General features: G+C 31.4%; 1 protein-coding gene across 2 annotated transcripts in view; it reads right to left on the minus strand.

Moving 5' to 3' along the window:
• The window catches only part of LOC106460117 (unconventional myosin-VI-like), a 125,680-nt gene extending 104,941 nt beyond the window's left edge, over window positions 1–20,739 (minus strand). Inside the window, exons 1-5 of one of the 2 annotated variants that reach the window (XM_022386753.1) lie at window positions 19,396–19,633; window positions 15,977–16,098; window positions 3,781–3,860; window positions 2,721–2,841; window positions 2,004–2,073 (exon numbers count right to left, since the gene is read on the minus strand). In XM_022386753.1, the coding sequence (XP_022242461.1) occupies window positions 2,004–2,073; window positions 2,721–2,834 (184 nt within the window). In that variant the 5' untranslated portion in view covers window positions 2,835–2,841; window positions 3,781–3,860; window positions 15,977–16,098; window positions 19,396–19,633. Of the gene's footprint in view, window positions 1–2,003; window positions 2,074–2,720; window positions 2,842–3,780; window positions 3,861–15,976; window positions 16,099–19,395; window positions 19,634–20,519 lie in introns of those variants that run through there. The other variant, XM_013919799.2, reaches the window with a different exon arrangement.
• Between the last annotated feature and the right edge of the window lie 759 nt (window positions 20,740–21,498).

Genomic DNA, 21,498 nt, shown 5'->3' on the forward strand with positions numbered 1-21,498 from the left:
CAATGATGGTTCAACAAATTTGGTTCAGGTGACTTTAGTCTTAAAAACTGTGATGGCAGGAGCCGACATGTTGGAATTGACATTGATGCTCTGAAGACGCTTGTTGAGTCTAACCCAAGACAAAACACTCATGAAATGGCCCTGAAATTGCATGACTCTCATGAAACAATACGTAAACATCTAAGGAATATGAGAAAACTTCATAAAGAAGGTGTTTGGGTGCTTCACGAACTCTCGATGATCATCGTTTCCAACATGTGAATGTTGCTTCATCTCTTCTGGCTCGTAATGTGTGTGAACCATTTTTGGACAGAACTGTTACCGGTGATGAAAAATGGATTCTCTGTGCAAATATTAAATGCCAAAAACAATGGCTCAGTCCTAGACAAAAACCACTTCCAACCCCAAAACCTGGACTCCATCTGCAGAAAGTCATGCTTTGCATTTGGTGGGGTTCAAAGGAGTAATTCATTTTGAACTCCTCAATCCACAGCGAACTAGTCAATGCAGAGATCTATACTCAGCAACTGGAACATTTAAATCAAGCCCTTAATCATAAATGCCCTTCACTCGTCAATTATAAAGATGTTCTTCTCCACAACAATGCACGTCCAGATGTGGCATGATTGATGCAACATAAGATTATGGAGTTGGATTGGGAAGTTCTCCCCCACCCACCATATTCTCAAGATATGGCACCATCAGATTACCATATTTTAGTTCGCTGCAACACCATCTTAATGGGAAAACATATGCAAATGTGGAAGGTGTTAAAGAGGACATCTTCTCAAGTAATTAGCTGCTATTTCTAAATGGCAGTTTAGTTTTTCAAGTAACTAGCTATCACTTCAATGTTACTTTTTAAAGTTTTTTTATTTTTATCCTTTCTTTTTATAATACAGGTTGACTGTCTATTTAGAAAGCTGTTGAGTTCACATGATAATATGTAATTGGGATATAAATATATGAAGGTCCACGAGACTACTTCCACATACGAGTACCAAACAAAAAAGAGAATTCTAAAACATTTTAAATCAAACTGCCTATAATAACGGGTAAAAAAACTGCTTTTTAAAACATGAAGCAAAATATATTTTAACAAAGTACAGTCAATCATTTATTACAAATATTCATACAAACGTCTCTTCCTTCAATACAAAAGAGTATATGTAACTTCTGCATTTAGAAACTCTAGCTTTAAAATTGACTATTTATTATATTTAAAAAAAACTACAGTCACTGTCATTATTCCTATAATGTTCACCAGTAAAATCTGTATTCTAACATCCTTCCTTGTGGATTTTACACCTTGTTTTTTAAATTACAAAATAAGGAACTTTAATCTTCTCAAGTTATATGAAATATTTCATGCATTTTACATTATTTACAAATGTCACTGCTCGGGTAAATATGTTGCATTATAAATAACTAGTATACGACTTGCTTTTGTACTATGCACTTATTTGTGCAAAATCAATAATTAATTAGAGGGGCACTCAGTAGAGTGAATACCTCCACCACCCAGCATATTCGGCTCTAAAAAATAAGAAAATGTGTCTGTATATCTATCATTATAAACAGACATGGACCATTTTTGGCAGGACAATGAAAAATCTAAATAGGACGACCAAGTTTCATCTAAATCCAATCACTTTTAACTGAGTTATAGAGCAAAACAACTGTTAACAGATAGGGATGTTTTGGATTTTTGTGACCTTGCTCTGACCTTGACCTTGATCCAAAAAACTAATCACTTCTAAGTTAGGTCATGTTCTAAATGTCTACCAACTTTCGTCCAAATCCAATCAGCTGTTTTCAAGAAATCTTGCTGACAAACACACACAGGGATAAAAACACCACCAAAGGTGATGAGGTAATCAGTAAATATAACTGGGCTTACAGCACTCTCCCATGGGTTTTAAATGTATTAACATAAGTGTTTAACATTTCAAAAAAATAACTTCTCTTTTGTGTTAGATTATGTACTAAAACTCAAATCTCACAATTGTCATCCACATCTTTGTTGTTGTCATCTTCTGCTGGAAATACACTATCATAAGGTGCAGTAATGATCTGTTGAGAAAGGTATATAAAACAAATCTGTATACAAAAATTACTTTATTTAGTAACTTCAAATCTCTAATTCATAGAAACTCGTATCATTTATTTTGTCACATCCATTCACCAACTCACCCCCCTACTTCAAAAAAAAAGAAGTAGAAAACTCATAAATGAATATATTATGTTCATTTATTTCATTACTTAAGTAACACATTTTTAAATAAAAGGTACTTTAAGCTTTCTGTCGATCAGTGTCACAGAATTTAACAACATTCACGTATTCTTGTCTCCAGTGACATTAAATCCATCATAATTTTTCTATCTAATAAGATTATTTTATCAAGAATTCTTACAAAAGTTTCAAAAAATTACACCAAATAGGTTTCTATGATTTTATACAGTTCTTAATTTATTAAAATATTATCCAGTAAGTTCATTCAGTTGTGGACACAGTTCTACTTTTGCATCTTATGATTAGAGCAAGCAATCATAAAAATTAATTTTCAAAATCTACAAAAAACACAAAGAAAAAGACAGAATAAACTTTTTGTTTAGCTACATGTTGATTAAAGTTTAAAAACTTGTTGAATTTAAAACATTATTTAAGATAAACATATAACCCTGAATTAATGCCTCAAAAGCATGAAACAAAGCATTACTTGGTTTGGAGATTGAAAAGGTTCTACTGTAATGGTATCTTCACTAATATCAACAATAGTCCCAAGCTTGTAGCCATCAATGGGATCCGGAGCCCAGACCTTACTTGAATCCATTTCTGCCCTGTTGATATTGAATCAGCACATGTGTCAATTATAAAAAATACCTTTAAACTATCTTTAATTTACAATTTTCAAACAGTGAAAGAACATGATTCTACAGCATGCCAAAGCTGAAATTGTGAAGGATGTTTAGTGGCATACTGAGGGCTTGAGCTTTGGAGCTTTCAAACTGCAGCCTAGCAATCAAACCACTAGGCCATGCCTGGCTCAAACAAAATATGTTGATTTGTGTTTCACGTCAAAGTGCAAATGAAAGTCTGCCACAAGTCTCCTCTCAAAATGAAAACTTCTAAACATATGTGCATACAAAAAAAAATCCCAACTGCACCCAAAGTTTCCTTGAAATGATCATATTATACCATAAGTTATTAATCTTCAATACAACATATATGTATTCTGAAGATATTTTATAAAACTTGTTAAACATTAGTTAAGGGGGTCTTTTGTTTTTATAATTTTGTCAAAATTATGAGCATCTCATTCATAGCACTGCAAATAATGCTTTTACACGAGTACTGTTTTTAACAACTTCAAGGAGAAATCTAGGTTGTTTTTGTTATCAATATAAAATATAACAAAATAAACTTAAAATCATATACAGGATTGATATATCATACAATAATACATTTTACTCTATTACTGTATGGAGTATTTCAATGTCTTCAGTTAACTTACACTAATAACTATAAAAGTTATTTAGAGAAATTCTAAGACAAGTTCACACATTTCTCTCAAAAATGTATGAAAATATTCCACATAGTTTGAAACTAAACACATTAATTGATTCCAGATGGGATTAAGGTTAACTTGTTAAAATGATCATAATTAAATAAGTATTGATTATAAAGACATTCAGTCTTTTATCGTTTTTTTCTTTCCGTCAGGTAATAACTGTCTGTCAAAGCATGACAATTTTCCAGTTTTAGTAATAAAGACTTACCTACGACGGGAAAGAATCAGCAAAAAAAAACGACTTTTGCAAGCTGGATCACTTGTCAACTTGCTTCAGAAAAGTGCTTGCTGAAATGAAATAGATAAAATATAACTTAAAAAATCCACACATTTATGCAGGAATGTGAATTATTGTAAATAATTAATAAAATCCTTAACATACAGACACACACATACATATTATGCAGATAAGTATAGTACATGTAATCTAAAATAATGACTTGTGTAAATGCTAAAAATTACTATCTTGACCTTTTGGATACATATATACATACTATCAACATAGTACACTGCACATTATATCCAGGAAATTACTAAATACAGAAAAACTATATTAGTGATGGTGAAAGAATAATAAAACAATCACACAGAAGCTCAAGAAAATACTTTGTACAAGTTAATGAATAAATTTGCTACAATACCATTAAAACAACTCACCTTTACATCTTAAAATAGTTGTCTCAGAAATTTCTAGAATTTCTTTATATACTTCAAACGTATATGTGAGATATGTTTGTATACACACATAAAAAATTAAACATTCACATGCAAAAAAGCAGCCTCATGTAACAGCCTCTTAAGCAAACAATACTTGTATAGAACAGATGGAGAGATGTATCAAGGTCAAAATCTGCTGAACTATAAAACCAACAAAAAATTTATAAACTTTCAAGGCAAATAAAAAAGTGTTTCTAAAAAAATCTTATACTGTAACATTTGAAAAACCACAAAAAGTACAATTAAGTGTTATCTAAACCTAACAAAGAAAGAAATACAGAAAGTGAGATTACTTATATACAACAAAGGATCCTTGAATCTTTAACAGAAACCTAAAACAGTTATCCTACTTACCATAAACACAGCAAGAAAAACTAAAAAAAAATGAAGTTATTCAAGCACTACTTACTTTAAATCCTGCCAGGTAAACAGTATTAAGGAGTTTTAAACATATAATCTTAAGTCATCATCAGAATTTGCTTGTACAGACAAGTTGTATGTTGTAATAATAGACTCCTAGCAATTAAAAAGAACATTAAAAAGAACTTACTATCATAGGAGCCGAAACATGTGCACTACTTGCCAATCCCAGTGACAAATGCCACTGCACCCTAAAAATGATTAAGTGCTTGAACTGTGATCATGGTATGTTTGTGTAAGTAATGGTTCAGATTACCACTTGTAATACTCAACTCTTTACACAAACTCTCAAGCATTTACCTTTCCACTCAGAACATAGGATAATTACTTAGTGTTATCACCAATTTGATTATAAAAACATCGGTAACAATATTACTTCATAAAATTTAGTAAATTTACTATCAAATCTGCTTAGAACACAGACTATTAGACATTCATGTCTCTTAGAACCATATTACAACATATACTACTTTACTGCCATGTCAGTTTGAATCAAGTTATACAGCTACATAATACTTTGTTACATTTGTTTAAATAATATTCTACAAAGAAACATAGTAATTTATGATTAAATTAGTCCAGACCACAAGCAAAGCTAATGTACTTTTATAACCAATTGTTTCTATCACTTTCCTAAACAGATGCTATTATACTTTCATATTTGAATTATATTATTACACAAGTGCAATTTCACTGTCCTATCTGTTTGATTGTTATAAAGTACAAAGTACCTGTGCTCTGCCAACCACAGGTATCGAAACCCGGTTTCTAACAGTATAAGTCTGCAGACATGGCACTGGGGCATTTACTGTCCTATCTGTTTGATTGCACCTAACTATGTAATACTTTAGTGTAACATTTGCTTAAACCATATTATTATTATTACACAGCTATATACTACTTTATTATTAAATATATTTGAACTATATCAATACAAAGTTCATGCACTTTCATAACTACACAACTACATACAATTTCACTTTTACAGCTTTTTATTGAACGATATGTTCATGCAAGTAAGTTTCTCATACATACATATTATGCTTTTTAATGTTATCAAGTTACCTAATGGTAAATTTACTCAATACCTTTAATACAACTTAGGGAATAATAACACAAACCTTATAGAGTTTTGTATAGAAAATATGCTATATACTATGATATATATGTTATCTATTGATCACTTTCTGAATATGACTTCATGTACCATGTATATTCTTGAATAGATGGATATCTAGTTTACTCACATTTTAATGATTGCAAGGTTTAATATGCACTAAATTCTATTACATGTGCAGATCTAGCATACTTAACATAAAAGCATGATACACTTTTAAGCACTCAACCCTAGTTTTTAATTTATATGAGAAAAATAACTTGATATAAAAATATATAACACAAAGTGCCCTAATCAGAGTTTTTGGCAGTGTTTAATGAGCATGTCAAACAAATTATAAATTAAGAAATTTACAAGAACTGCAAAATTAAGCTTCTTATTTTTGAACATATTATATGTTGTATGCTATTATAGAAAGAATAACTTTTTAAATGTCTCAAATTAAAATTAGATTGTCTGAATATGACATTTTAGCCAGATTCAGTTTTAATGACAGGTTAGGTTCAGTAGAATAACAAACTTACTACTCAAATAACACTGAAATAACCTGTACCATAACTTTACATTTAGTCTGAACGTATCCACAGTATGTAAAGATGGAGAAGAAACATTAAGTGCTCTGTAATAGTTGGTAATGTTCTATCTAGTGAATGAAAGTTAACAGCATTTACTAATGATATTAGCTGTCTCACTGGAGAATCTCACAACCTTTCAATTACTTGTGTGTTCAATAGTCTATAGTTCTAAAGAATATATGTTTAAGTGATTTGTACAACTTTTTACTGAAAAAAAAAGGATATAATGGATCCTGCTAAACTTTTATGTTTCATGTTTCAGGACTTGTACCAGTATGTTTAGATAGAATATACAGAAAAAAACCCGGAAATTAAAACAAATAAAATAAAATGATGAAAAACTACTCACGTCAGTTCAGTGAAATTTTAATGAAATTATACACAATGAACAACATCTAAAAAAAGAAGTCAAGTTTAAAGTTTGAAAAGACACCACCAACATTTACTGGCAATATGAACAAGGAAAGTGTATACATACTTTTTACCATACTGGGTTGAACAAATATTATCTTCTAAGTAGACTTCAATTCCCTCACACACATACACAAGTGGAAAGGGATAGCTAAGTGGGGTACATCTAACTTGTGCAGGTATATGTATCACTCAGGCAACTTCTAGATGTAGGTCTACATGTACCTGTCTAGACTTCTATTCTACTGGTTTCATTGTTCTAAAATAGACAGTACCTGTAGTTCTCAAGCTACGTAGATGTAGCATGTCTCTTACACTAAAAACCTAGGTGGTTCACTTAAGAATAATTATTAACTACAGTTGACTGACTGTAAACTTGTTTGACCTACTTTGGTTCTCCTAAGGTACACGTATGTATGAATTGCACAAAACATGAATAAATATTTCAAAAGCTCAATTGCAGCTCAAGAACAGTTTTTACCTACAAAATCATCCAGAAAAATAATAGAAATATAAAAAAACTATTTAACTTCATAGCTAATACTATGCTCTCCAGATCAAGTCCACTTTTAGCAGAATTTTTGCATACTATTACACATAAAAGATGAGTATTTTTTATAATATACATTAATACTAAAATGAAAGTATTAGTTATATACTAAACAGTTCCTTTGATATTCAATCAAGTACCTCAACTAAGTTTTTTATCACTATGAATTAGTGACAACTAAAAGATATGCTTAGTGTTTAAACAAAACAGTAAACACAAAGCTTGAATTTGGAATTTGAAAAATAAAAATAATTTGCTATATTTTGTAAAGTATCTTCATGTTGAAAATTTCCCCTATCACTTGCTGGTGTTCAGAAAAATTCTTAAGTTCCTTTGTTGCTTACTTTAGGAAAGTTGACATTTAACAAAACTAAAAAAAAATCTTATCACTACCCTCAGTTAATGTAATAAACTCACACAAGTCAATAAATCTTTATCAACACAAAATAAATACCTGATAATATATTTGGACACCGCAGCATGATAGAAGGAGTGCCACTTTTAATACTTTAGTTAAATATACATGTACACTTACATGAAGGTGCACAACAAGTAAAGGACAGTTTACAAGCTGATGCAGGGACAAAGCGAAGGTGTTCAGAACAACAATTAGGCTTAAGAAAAAAAGGCTAGAATTTGGAAAACATGTTAATTTTGTATTTTCATGTATGGTTAATAACAATTACAAAACAAGCTAATTAAATGTTAGGCAGTGTATATTTATGATGAAAAAGTAAAATTTGGCATCAACTACTTTATACATATAGCAAAACCTTTTTGAAAAGTAGTGTCAATAAATTGGGCTAAGGTGATGATATTTTAAGTATAGTTCTGCTATTCGTGTAAGACAGTTGGCACCATTTTCAACTTTGTTTTATTAAGACAATTTCTTTCTTAGTCTTTGCTGTGACTATAAACAGGATCAAGATACATATACAGTATTGGAAATAGTTATTGAAACATTGAGAAAAAGGGTTATAATAGGCAAATAACATGAAAATGTCACCCTTTTACTGTGTAGAAAAGCAACAGACTACATACACTTCTTAATAGTTTACAATGTGATTAATTGACATTCAGCCAAGCAGAAAGTTTCACACATGTATAAGGCCTATGAAAGTCACAGTTGAAATAATTTTTAACTTAACAGTTTCATAACTAGTTTAGAGCATGTCTAGTAATGTATAATAAGATAATTTTTATAGATTTTCATGCAAATTTTCTAGAGACAGTTAATGCATCCTTGTAAACTGACTTAGAAAGGTTAAAAACATATAATAATTAAGGTTACATGAGCAAAGGCTATCCCACAAAACCTTCAGCTAGTTTGACCATGCACATGTGTATACACTCCCTGGGGCAGGACAAGCCCATCTCAAGGGTTGACAAGGATAATTGTACAAGTTTAGTATTTTTACCCTCATATACATTATTTGGAATAGTTACTGATATCTTTAATCTTGCATTACAAGATACTACACCAGGACTCTTTTTGCCTGACTTGAAAGTGTAATATGAGACATTCTTTTTACTATTCTTATTCAGTGCTGATATATTTGGAAAGCCTCTTTATACCAGCAGCCATTTGAAGTCACAATGAGAAGTAGAAACCAGGCAGTTTTGTTTTAAACATTAAATTTCAGTGAATAAAAATTTTGTTCATTTGCTCCCTTGTGTTTATTTAGCTTTCCTTTGTTGTCCATGTTAAATTTATTTTCTGAATAATTATTCTGGAACCTGCTGTGTTGAGGAAACTTTTAGACTACCAGTTGGATCGGTTTACTTCAATACCACAGAGCTCCATTCTCATCTTCAGCCTTAATAAAAAGTAAAGATTTCTTATGTGCTTATTGTTAACAACATATTTACATTTTTGTTGTATGATATTCCAAAAGTCATAAGTTTGATTTTGCAATCAAAATTGTAAAATATAACACTACTCTTAAGTTTAGCCATAATTTTGTTCCAGATTTCTTAAGACAGCTTAGCCAATAGCAACTCAAAATAAGTATTTACCAATTTATTTTATTTATTATTTATTTATTTTAGCCAATAGCAACTCAAAATAAGTATTTACCCACTTGAACCAGTTTGATCCTGTTTCTATGCCCACTCTCTTCGGTAGGACAAGTTTATCTTAAGGGGTGATAAAGATACTTGTACAAACTGGTATGAGTTTGGGGTTCTCTCACTTATATGTTATTTGTAAGTCAAGCAAAAGTCGTAAATTAGGTTTTGCAACCCAGATTATAAAACATAAGGATAATCTTAAGTTTATTCATAAATTTTACTTCACAATTCTGAAGGTAGCTTAACCAATAGCAGTTCAAAATAAATATTAATTCACTTACACAAATCTAACATACTGAGTATAGAGCCCAATTTAAATGATAAAAACTAATTATTATTCAATATTTTACTTTGTTTTTATTCACTAGAACCAATATTAATAAAATGAATTTGAAAGCATTAAGAATTAACAGCAATCATAAGGGAAAAAATATGTATAAGTAAAAAGCATTAAACATTAACAGCAATCATAAGAGGAAAAAAATGTATAAATATAATGTACCCAGTTTGGGTTTTATTTACATATTTCTAAACATAGGGAATCAACAAAATCTGAATAGTTTATAGAGTGAGGTGTTATTCCTTACTCTGTACATAACTGTTCTTTTAATTACAGCACTTTCCTCTACATTTTTAAACTTTCTTTTTATACTGAGTCTTTGGTGAAAATAGTTTTATGATTAGTGATCAGTTTTTTAGTTTGTCCTAAAACTGCGTTTCACAACATTAACATGTTCTAAGCAACAGGTTTGAGAAAAACATATAGTTTCTCTTTTTCTAGCTTTCATGTATGCAGCTGGAGTAGTTTCAGTTCATTCCACCGAAGTGTTTTCCACAGTCACATCAACACAAAGTTTAGGTAAAAGACAGAGAGATATGTAGAGTAGCTGCATTATTTTAGTAAAATGTATAGAATGCATAGCAAACAAGACAAAAAAAAAAACAAGTGTTATTTTCTAACTGAAGTGTTACTGTTACTCTGACCCATTTTGCTGTTTATTTATAATTATTTTTATTATTTATTCATGTGTACGTTTAATGAATCAAAAATGTTTAAAATAAAATTTGACTAATAATAACAATTCCTCTTGGAACTTTTTTTATAACTGATGGTCTGAATTTATTTTCTAATCAACTGCTAGTATTACTCTGTTCTGCTGTATATTCATGTTTATTAGGTATGTTTAATTAATCAATAATTTAATGTTAAAAAGACTATAACTATTAACCTGCTTGGAACAGTGACTGTTAAATAAAGATCTGTGTTACTTAAGTCAACTGCAGTTCTTTTAATTGGCGACAATAGGGTCTTGCAATGCAAGCTTACTATACATAGCTATACGAGTATTGTATGTAACATCAAATATGTGTACCTAAACAACATGCAATTTTTTATTTTTACTAAGACATAAAAATATGATAACTGTTCTATATAACATATTTTTAAGTTACATGTGAATATTTTATTTCATTAATATAGATTACTTGTGAACTAAAATGATTTACAATCAAATATAAAATAATAGTTTCAGCAACATTTATGGAGGTGATGTGAAACAGGTAATCCTGTCAGTGTTTAAGTGGATTTTGATTGTTTCCTACTGGGTTTCAAGTAAGTCGTTGCATAGAATGAATGAACTCATGGACTGAATGTTGTACAATATCTTATACTAAGTCTAGATGGTTCTATGACTGACACCTTGGATGAGGATCAACTTGATTAATGGGGTCACAACTGTCAACAATTTATGTGCAGATTCAAGCTAATGGATAACAGAGTAATCCACAGGACTAAGTGCAAAGTTTAAAAACAAGCACTCTATAAAACTTGACTATTTATGCAGACAATTTAGGGAGATTACATGGGAAGGTTGCACAAACATGTTTCCCATAGATCACAATGAGCCACTCATGAATATTTTTATAATGGGACTATCAAGCAATATGGGTCTGACAGTTATATCATCTCATAACATAAAGACTTAAAGAAGCAATTTCAATTGTAATGTTGTTTTAAATGGTTCACATGGAACTGTTGCCTACAGCAGTGAAATAAACCAGAAGCAGTGGCAACACTATTTGTAGACTAACCTCTGAGACAACATCCAGGGTAAATGAAAATTCCCAAGCACAACATAAGTGACAACCACCAGTTCTAATGCAGCATAGGCACCATGGTCCTCTATGATATAGCAGAACTTCCCAGTCCAGATGCCATAGCTGAACTGGAATTGAGAAGGAAGGGGCCACTTCTTCAATTGTGGCTTACCTTGTAACTGGTTTCCCAAATGTCCATTCTCTCATTCTAGAGAGAAGTACCATTTAGACTGATACCATAATACATGCAGGATGATTAATGACAAGCTATGAATCCAGTATTGCATCTAGTTTGACCTAGCAAGACCCGAGCTGGATCTTGTCACCAACCTAGGTGATTGTAGCAGTCAGTTCATATGAAATATCATGGAGATTTAGAGGATCTTTGACTGGGAATCACATAGCTTGTGCTAATAATGATATATGGATGCAAGGTTAAATTTTAGTGGTACAGCCAGAAACCTAATTTCATGTACAAAATCACCACTTCAGCCATTTAGCACCAGCTTTGTCCTAGCAAATAGGCAAAAAGCTAGACAAAAGTGGAGAAGTATGTTTTAAATTTCATCTTGCCAATGTCATTCACTGAGCATAAATAGTTATCTCATATCTCAGTTCAGAAATTCATATTTTATTAATCAAATTTGGGCAAAAAACAGTGGACTGTGCCTGTGTACATAAAAAAAGAATGTGGTACTTAACCTGAAGGTGCAAACGGTATACCATAGTGCACTACATACACAGTCTACCGTATTGTTGCCATCTGCTGCAAATATAGAACCAACACATAAAACACTACCTACAGAAAGCAGGCTGAACAGTGAGCTACCTGTCTAATTGCAGGTGTTGCAACAGTACTAGTCTGTAACTACAGGACTAATCATTGGCACTGTGAAACAGGCAGAAAAGGCAAAAACAAGTTGCTAGTGTCACAACTACTGTACCAGATCCAAGATATGATAGATAAATGTACTTCTCTACACCTTGGGGAATGGTAGGAAATCAGTTTTTTCATGATCTACTGTTATATTTGATAGCCAGTGTAGGTTATAGAACTTGTCATTTGGCAGCCTATGGGGTTTATGGTACAGTACCAGCAATCCATCATGCATTTCTTCACTTGCAAATAGAAATGTTCAGTGTCTATGTGCAACATAGTACAAAACTTGTAACAAGATGAAAATAAGAATATCATTCTCTGAGGTCTTTCCCTACAAATTTCCACAAGACTACTAAAACTATTGACTTTTGTTAATGAAAATAAATATAATTTCATGACATTGGTTACAAATCAGAAAAGTACAAAACATAACAGTGACTAGCAGGATTAATATTAAGTACAGGTTAACATAAGTTATGTATGCACAGTTCTGGGGATTGAGTTTATAATTTCAAATGCATACAACTATACAATGGATATAAATTTATCATTATTTTGTACACAACAATATTCCAGAGCAATGACAGCAAAGAATTATTATTTTGAATCATTAAAATGCTGGTTTGACAATCTCTATCATTATTGTGTTTATTTGTCATTGCACATTATGAAGACTATTTTGTGATTGTAGCCAATTTATAAATAATTGAGAAAAAGGTGTATTAATTATTCTATATGATCTAAAGTACAAAGTAGAAGAAAATACACACATATGTGTTGTATGTTTTTGTTTTGTTACCTGAAATAAATGATTTATACATGCAAGTTTTAATTCTAATTTATTGAAAATTGATTAGTACACTAAAAAATTTTAATTTATCGTGATTTGAGGGTCACTGGTTTGAACGCTAAATGCCATCATATATGTTTCCTCTTTCAGCCACGAAAGAGTTATATTTGTTTATTTTTTAGTTATACCAAAGCATATAGGGCTATTTGCCACTGTCCCTAATTTTGAACTGCAAACTAGATGGAAGGTAACCAGCCTCCAACTCTCGGTCTACTCTTCACCAATGAAAAGGATGGACCATTACATTATAGAACCTGCTAGCCTGCATGGTCCAGTGGTTGCCTTTTGAATTAAGGGTCATGGGTTTGACACTGTAACACTAAACAGGTTCTCCCTTTCAGCCATTGGGGGCATTGTAATGTCACAATCAATACCACTGTAAGTTGGTAAAAAGAGCAGTTGAAGAGTTAGCAGTAGGTGGGTCCTTATCCAAGGTAAGGATATTGGGTCACAAGATACTGAGCCCACAAACAAGACTTCCATGACAAGAATGAAAGCATTCAGCTTGACCAGCTGAGTTAAGAGTTTCTGATAAATTCCAATGGCAATATCTATGGAATCCTCCATAAACACATTGACTAATTCTTATCTAACACCTATTCTCACTTTGCAAGACAAGGAGTACAAGTACTCAGGCCAACTGAAGAAATGCAGCGTGTTTATATAAAGTTGGAGACATCCATCAGTACCTCAAGGAGGTACACAAGGTTCTCTACCTTGGTGCAATCTTCCTGAAGCTCTCCTTGCCTGGCAAATTAAATCTGAAAAACAAATGGATGTCAGCCAAAGGATTAGCAACCACCAGGAAAACTAAAGCACCTGTTGTCCCAGAGTTACAGATACCCACACCTGAATACATGGATCTGGCAACAGTAGATCAATAGTCACAACACTGAAAAGACCACACCATGCAGTGAACAGAGGCTTTGTTGCTGAAATAACATGTTGGGGACAAACTCAGAGGCTCTCTGTTTAAATTCGATGTAGCACACTGAAACTTGTCTAATTTTGTCCTTGATTATAAATGTCAAAATATGATGTTCAGTTATTTGTTTTAGATTTTGTTTGGAACTTTGTAATGTTTTTGTGTTTAAATTTTGATCTTTTAGTGTTTTAATTACAATTTTGAATTTATAATGTGTTTTATTTTGTAATATGTGATCAGCAAGCTGTGCTTCTTATTATTATATTTTGATTTAAATTGAATGTTATTTTGTGGTCTTTATTTTCTATTCTGACTATGTAAATGTATTATAATTTCAATTTATCCAAATTGAGTTTTTATTATACAAGTCCTGCATTTCACCATAATCTAAATTTTTTATTGTCATCATGTTTTTTCCAACTGATTTGAGTTGTCTTTATTTTTAAATCATGATTTTGATTTCATTCTTATGAGCTGCTTTTGTTCACTGAGTTTCATTTATTTAACTCTTAATTTGACTTAACTAATTGCTGAAGTTTTTGTGTAATCCTCTGTTGTCTTCATACTCTGTAATCTGTAGTGTCATGATGTCTTGCATGCAACTCACCTGACAGAGATGGTTACTGCATATTACAAACTATACTTAACTTGTCAATTTGGACAGTAGTGTTTAATTTTAATGTTTTACTATAGTATAGTATAGAATTTATCTGTAGTACAGGGCTCAAAATGAATGATAGCAAATTGTTGGTTAGTGTTGTAGTCCTGCTAGTAAAACTTAGAAGACATTAGAAAAAAATTGTACACAACTGGTGCTTGTAGAATTAAACTCTAAAAGAACTGTAAATACAACTGATGAGTCCAAATACCACCAACTCTATTCAATTACTGCCTTAGAAGAAGAATACATAGAGCATGACACACTAGAGTTGATGCTAAATTCACCTAGGTCTATTTCGGTTTGATTGAATAATTTTAATTCAGTTAACTTCATCAAAGAGAAAGATTTCACACACACAGTATTAAAGGAATGAAAATTGGAATATAATGATTATAATAGTACAGTCGTTATTTAGGCAATCCATAGCCTGAAATCTTCTATACAGGTTGAAACATTTTACTTAACATTTGGAGCACAGTTGTATAGCATCATTTGATTGACATTTTATCTGTGAATCTACTAAAACAACTTAGGTTAAATTGGTGAAACATATTTTCATCAACTTCAAATATATATTCATTCATTAAGCACTACATAAACAAACCTTTTCATCTATAATTGGTATGCTGATCTCTACATACAACATTAATCTGACACCAGCTGATTCAAACACCTCAATCATTAAGGTACGCCAAGAATTTAAACTTCAGGTCAGGTAAATAAGAAACTTGTTAAAAACAGAATACTAGCCTAATATTTGGTCTACCCTAATAGGATAATACGAACAGGACAATGATGTATCTCTATAGTAGTGTTCCAATAAATACTTTGAGCTTTAATGTTTCACTGCTCTACTCACCACTGTTTTGGCAGGCTACGTATCTGATAATGACATTAGATATTTATTACACCTTTCAACACAAAATGTTTATTTTTCACCACAATGATATATTATACATGGCTTTAAGGTAGTCTTTCCCTCTACTAACATTACTACAAGTTGCACACTGTATTCCATTTCTACACCTCACATAAAATTTACATATTATTAAACTAGTAACTACCAACACCATACAGGGTGTACCATATATACTAAAAATGTTGAATAATAAATATAAAATGTTGTTATACCATCATATATAGATTACCATCTGCTACAATGCTAGGCTAGGTGACACCCAACATCTGACACTCCATGATGGCTGTCCCATCCATTTGTCTATATCCAGCCCTGAATAGTCATCAAGCCCTCTCTGTTTGAAAAATAACATTACCTAATTTGCAGGCAACTTCTATCCTGGCAAATCTTAAATTAAATCTACATTTCCTAGTCCTATCACTCTTACCATTAAACACAAAAATGATGATGCACAAATCTTATCAATTCCCTTAATAACCTTAAATACCTCAATAATATCCCCCTAATTCTTCTTTTTCAAAAGAATACAATTTCAGAGACTAACTATGTCCTCATATGAAATCCTTTCCATCCTAGTATCCCTTATCTAAACCCTTCCCAACAATTAAATGTCCTTCTTAAGGTAAAGAGCTCAAGACTGAGCACATACTCCATACATGACCTATGCAATGTTATGATAACCTATTTAGATCTGTATTCACTATTTCTGTATAGGCAACTCAAAAACCTATTTGCTCTACCACTAGCAATGGCACACTGTTTGGATAGCTTAGAAGACTGATCAACCAGAACACCAAGATCCTCATATACCCAACACTATTAAGCTTATTCACATCCAAATTATAATTATAATTTAAATTATGATAACCCACATGCAGTTCCTTGCATTTATTATAATTATTCACCAAATCCTTTTGTGAATACGGACATCTTCTCACAGCCAGCAACACCAAAGACCTTAATATTCTCAGCAAATTTAAGAAATGTATTGATCATTACTTTATCTATATCATAGAAGTAAATAAAAATGAGCAAAGGTCTCAACACTGAGCCTTGAGGCACCCCACTTGTAACATTAATCCAGTTTGACTGAACCCCATAATGATTTCTATGGGTGTGGGAGCTAAGTTGCCTCATTGGATCAAACATAGCTGGGGAAGAAAGCAGAGGGTTGTTAGAATTCTTAACAAACCTTTTATGCAGTACCTTATCCAAAACTTTCTTAAAATCAAGACATGCCCAATCCACACTTTACCCTCATCAACATGAGCAGTAACCTCTTAAAAGAATGTCAAAAATTAGCAAGACAAGATTCCCCCTAGTGAAACCATGTTGATTATCCAACAAAACTGTAAAATTTGTTAAATGCCTTTACAAAGAATTTTTATTAAACTTTCAAAAACTTTTCCTACTGATCTAAAGCTAATAAGCATATAATTATATGGACAATTTTTGTCACCTCCCTTAAAAAATAAATATATAAAAAAAAGAAGATTGAGTAACAATAGCCATCTTCCAATCTTCTAGCACCTATCCACTATTCAAGGACTTGCAAAAAATATTAGCAAGTGGCTCACATATCCAATCCTTAACCTCCTTCAATACCCTTGCTAACATCTCTCAAAGGCACTACTCCCATCCTAACATTCTGCTTACCCTTAATGTATTTAAAGAAATCCTTTTTTCAATTTTGACAGCTTAATGTCCTGTTTGACTAACTCTCTAAATCTTCTACAGTCTTCCATCATTTAAGTCAATTTACACTTTATGATGATTTAGTTCTGTAACACAGTGACTAGGTAGTCTAAAATAGCCTTGACTAGCTCAATGAGTAATTTTGGGAGTTGTTAATTAACACAAAGATGGGTTACACAAGACAATTCATAAATACCAGATAAGTGTCATAAGCATAAGTAGCAAATCAAGTCAGGTACTGATAGATTGTCACTAATGAAAAACTACTAACAAAAACTACTCTTTGTTTGGCAATGTAGTATTTCTCTATCACAGCTCAGTCAAAGTGTCACATGTTTACAATAATTAACATAACACTAGGTCACAAGTCAATGAATAATAAATACCTTGTACAATATTATGTGGCTGTTCAGTTACATTATGCACAGTAGGTTAAGCTTAAACATGATAATTGCACAAAACCCAAGTAGGAAATTTGTAAACTATTAATATAAGTTACACGTGTTTAATGAATGTGCCAAAAGTTGACTACATTTAAAGGAAGAAATATGTTAACTTCATTCCTCACAACTTTTTAAACTTCTACTGGTTTTCTTTGATTTTATCTTTAATACTTTTAGTGAATCACCCTGCTTTTTGTTTTTTTTTATGCATGTCTATCTTGAATGAAATCTGTAACCCAAATTTTATTATTCCTGATCTTCTTATAAAGTAAAACATCAAATCTAACAGAATAATCATTACTTACACCCAGATATTTTCCAATATCCACAATTTCAAACATTCCTGTATTAGAAGTCAGCAATAAATTTACAATATCATCTTTTCTAGTAAGTCCCATGACCAATTAATGAAAAAACCCATCCTAAATGGTTTCTAAAAACCCAACTTTCTCGGTTTGACTCTAAAATCTCCCAGTCTATATGCCTGAAATTAAAATTCCCATAATCATAACCTCATTAATAGCCATAATCTTAATCTTACTGTTAAGTTTCTCATTAATTTTATCAGTCTTATCTAGTGGTCTGTAACAAAATCTATATGAAATCCTTTTAACCATATGTCCAAAAACTTTATCAGCCCCCTGTACTTATCAATTAGCTTCTCTACCCTTGCATTCCCTACATTATTAGCCCCTATGTGCACAACAAAAACTGTATCACTGTTAGCACCCTTTACAATCCTACTTGCTCTGTCAGTTGTCTTTCACCTCAGAGCCTGGATAGCATAATATTAATTTTTACCCTATAGGCCTTACAAAGGAATTGCCTACAACTATACTATGGCCTCTTTAAACTTCGCACTATTATCTCTTACTGTCCAAACGCTTTTCTTTCTCTGCTTCAGTTCCATCTTCTTCATTAGCTAATGGCAGAAACCTGTTAGTGTTACTTAATACTTTCTCCATAGACTTAAAAGTTAAATGCATTATTCTTAAGTCGTCTTGCCATATTATCATTTTTATCTTACTAAAATTCCTGCTTATTTATTGAAACCTTTCCACCTAAAAGCTAAGGTTCTTCTCTAAGCACTGTTGCCATTCCCACAACTTGCACTTCTCTTTCTGAATCTCAGCAACTATTATTAATTAATACATCCTCAACATTCTCCTCTAACCTGAAAACATATTATACATCCTCACTAGCTAACATCTCTAAAAGTGCATGTTAACCTAGAATTAACCTCCTTTGACTTGCAAGTTGTAATCAATATTCCTGTAGATATAACCCCTAACTCCTATTTGCTTTCCCACTGGCAACAATTAACACACACACACTTCGTGGTAGCTTAAAAAACTGATCTATTAAACTACTAAGATCTTTTTCTTCCATAACATTACCAAACTGATTTGCATCAAGGTGGAAATTACAGTTTAAGATAGCCCACATGCATTAATTTTTTTAGTATAATTAAATGCCATCTACAATCTATTTACCTAGTTTATCAATTGATCCAAACCCTTCTGTAAAACAGCAACCTTCTAACACAGTCACAGCTAACTATACCCAAACTTTCAGTTTAATATCATCAGTAAAGTTGGCCAATCTGTTAACCATTAGCTTTTCATTATCAATAACATCAATGTATGTCAAAATGATTAAGGGTCCAATTACAAATCCTGAAATACCCCACTGGTAAATCCAATCCAATTTGATTGAACCCCATTTATTACAATACAACCCTCCCCTTTCTCTCCTCACTCACATAAATAATTTTCTTTATTACTAAGTACTTTACTAGTCTTATAAGTGGCACTTTGTCAAAAATATTTCAAAACTAATTAACTTTAAAAAAACTGCTACTAGTAGTACTTAAAAGTACAACTACAATAGCTTACGAAGGGGGAGTGTATTATTTCCTGAAAAATAAAAGGTGGTTTAAATAAGTAAGCCAGCCTCCTTTATGCTATGTATGTTTGTAATCATAATATAAATGACACAATATGTGCATTTCAAATAATCATTATGTCCTTCGACGTTCAAGTTCAAAGCTACTTCCGTTAACCACTGTTATCTGCCCGTAAGAAAAAATAATAAAATATTATTGGTAGCTTCATGAAATCTAAATGCCATCTGCAATATGAATATGGTTATCCAACTATGCAACCAATCTTTCTTTGTAAAAAAAAATAAATATTATTCCAATTACAAACAGCCAGACCAAGATTGATTTTATATCATCAACAAATTTAACTAATTTTCCGACAATGCTTCTATTAAAAAGAAATTGGTATACATGAATTTTTAGAAAATTTGATTTTGATAGTGTCTCATAAAATTAAATGATCGACATAGAAGTACCAGTTCGCTGAATTTGGCTACAAGTTCCTGTTTCTGTGTTCAAAACTATATAGCTATGAAAAGCAAAAAACGAAATAAAACATACGTTACAAATATGTTTCGTCTATTGTATTTTTGAAATCAAACAAAATGTTTGGATCTGTTATAAGAGGTCTCTCACTAGGAGTATCAAAGCCATTAGCTCCAATATGTTGTCGAAAGTAAAATTTCTAGAAAAATTCTTGCACTTTCGATATACATGCATATCATTTGTTTTTACCTGCTTTGTCAATCTATCTATTTTTTTAAAAAAGGTTGTTTAGCTTCCATGCTGTAACGACGGCAACAAGTGGTCCACAAAGCCGTTGAGATTGCCTCGTTGTAGTTGCTTTATTTCTTTGTTCTCTATAATAGGTAATGTCTATTATGCCCGAGATATCGTAGTAATATATAGCATCCGGGTTGAACAGATTAGCACTTTAATATCCTTTGTTGGCAGGGTTGACTTTGACTAAATGTAACAGCTAGCTGTCCAATGCTGTGAGAGAATAAATGGCACGAGATGACGCTGTCGTCTGAACAAAGAAAGCAAATTTACTTTCAATTATGGTGCGCTTTCTTAAAGTCACTTCTAATAGGAGATTGACGAGTAAATACTCATTTCAAAAACACCGTGTTTTAATCTCGAGAGAAAGAAAGAAAGTTGTAGAGATAAATACACTCCATTATATTTGTCTGCACGAGTATACACATTCTGTGCTTTCTGTTTATGTGTCACAATAGATATTTGTTAATTTATTTACATTTGTCCAGATTCATTATTTTACACTTAAAGAAACTCAGTCAAAATATATACTGTTCAAGATTCTTCTTATTTGTTAATCCAATTTGTTGTTATTTGCAGGCTTGCCTATCTGATACTTGTAGGGAAATCGACTTTACCTGGTAATACTACACCAATAATTATTGTCATCATTATTATTATCATTTGTTATTATCATTATACTTTATTATTGTCATCATTATTATTATCATCATTATTATTATCATTTGTTATTATCATTATCATTTATTATTATCATCATTATTATTATCATTTGTTATTATCATTATAATTTATTATTGTCATCATTATTATTATCATTTGTTATTATCATTATTATTATTATCATCATTATTATTATTATCATTATCATTTATTATTATCATCATTATTATTATCATTATCATTTATTATTATCATCATTATTATTATCATT

This window comes from Limulus polyphemus, unplaced genomic scaffold (genome assembly GCF_000517525.1).
Source record: "Limulus polyphemus unplaced genomic scaffold, Limulus_polyphemus-2.1.2 Scaffold712, whole genome shotgun sequence".
NCBI lineage: Eukaryota > Metazoa > Arthropoda > Merostomata > Xiphosura > Limulidae > Limulus > Limulus polyphemus.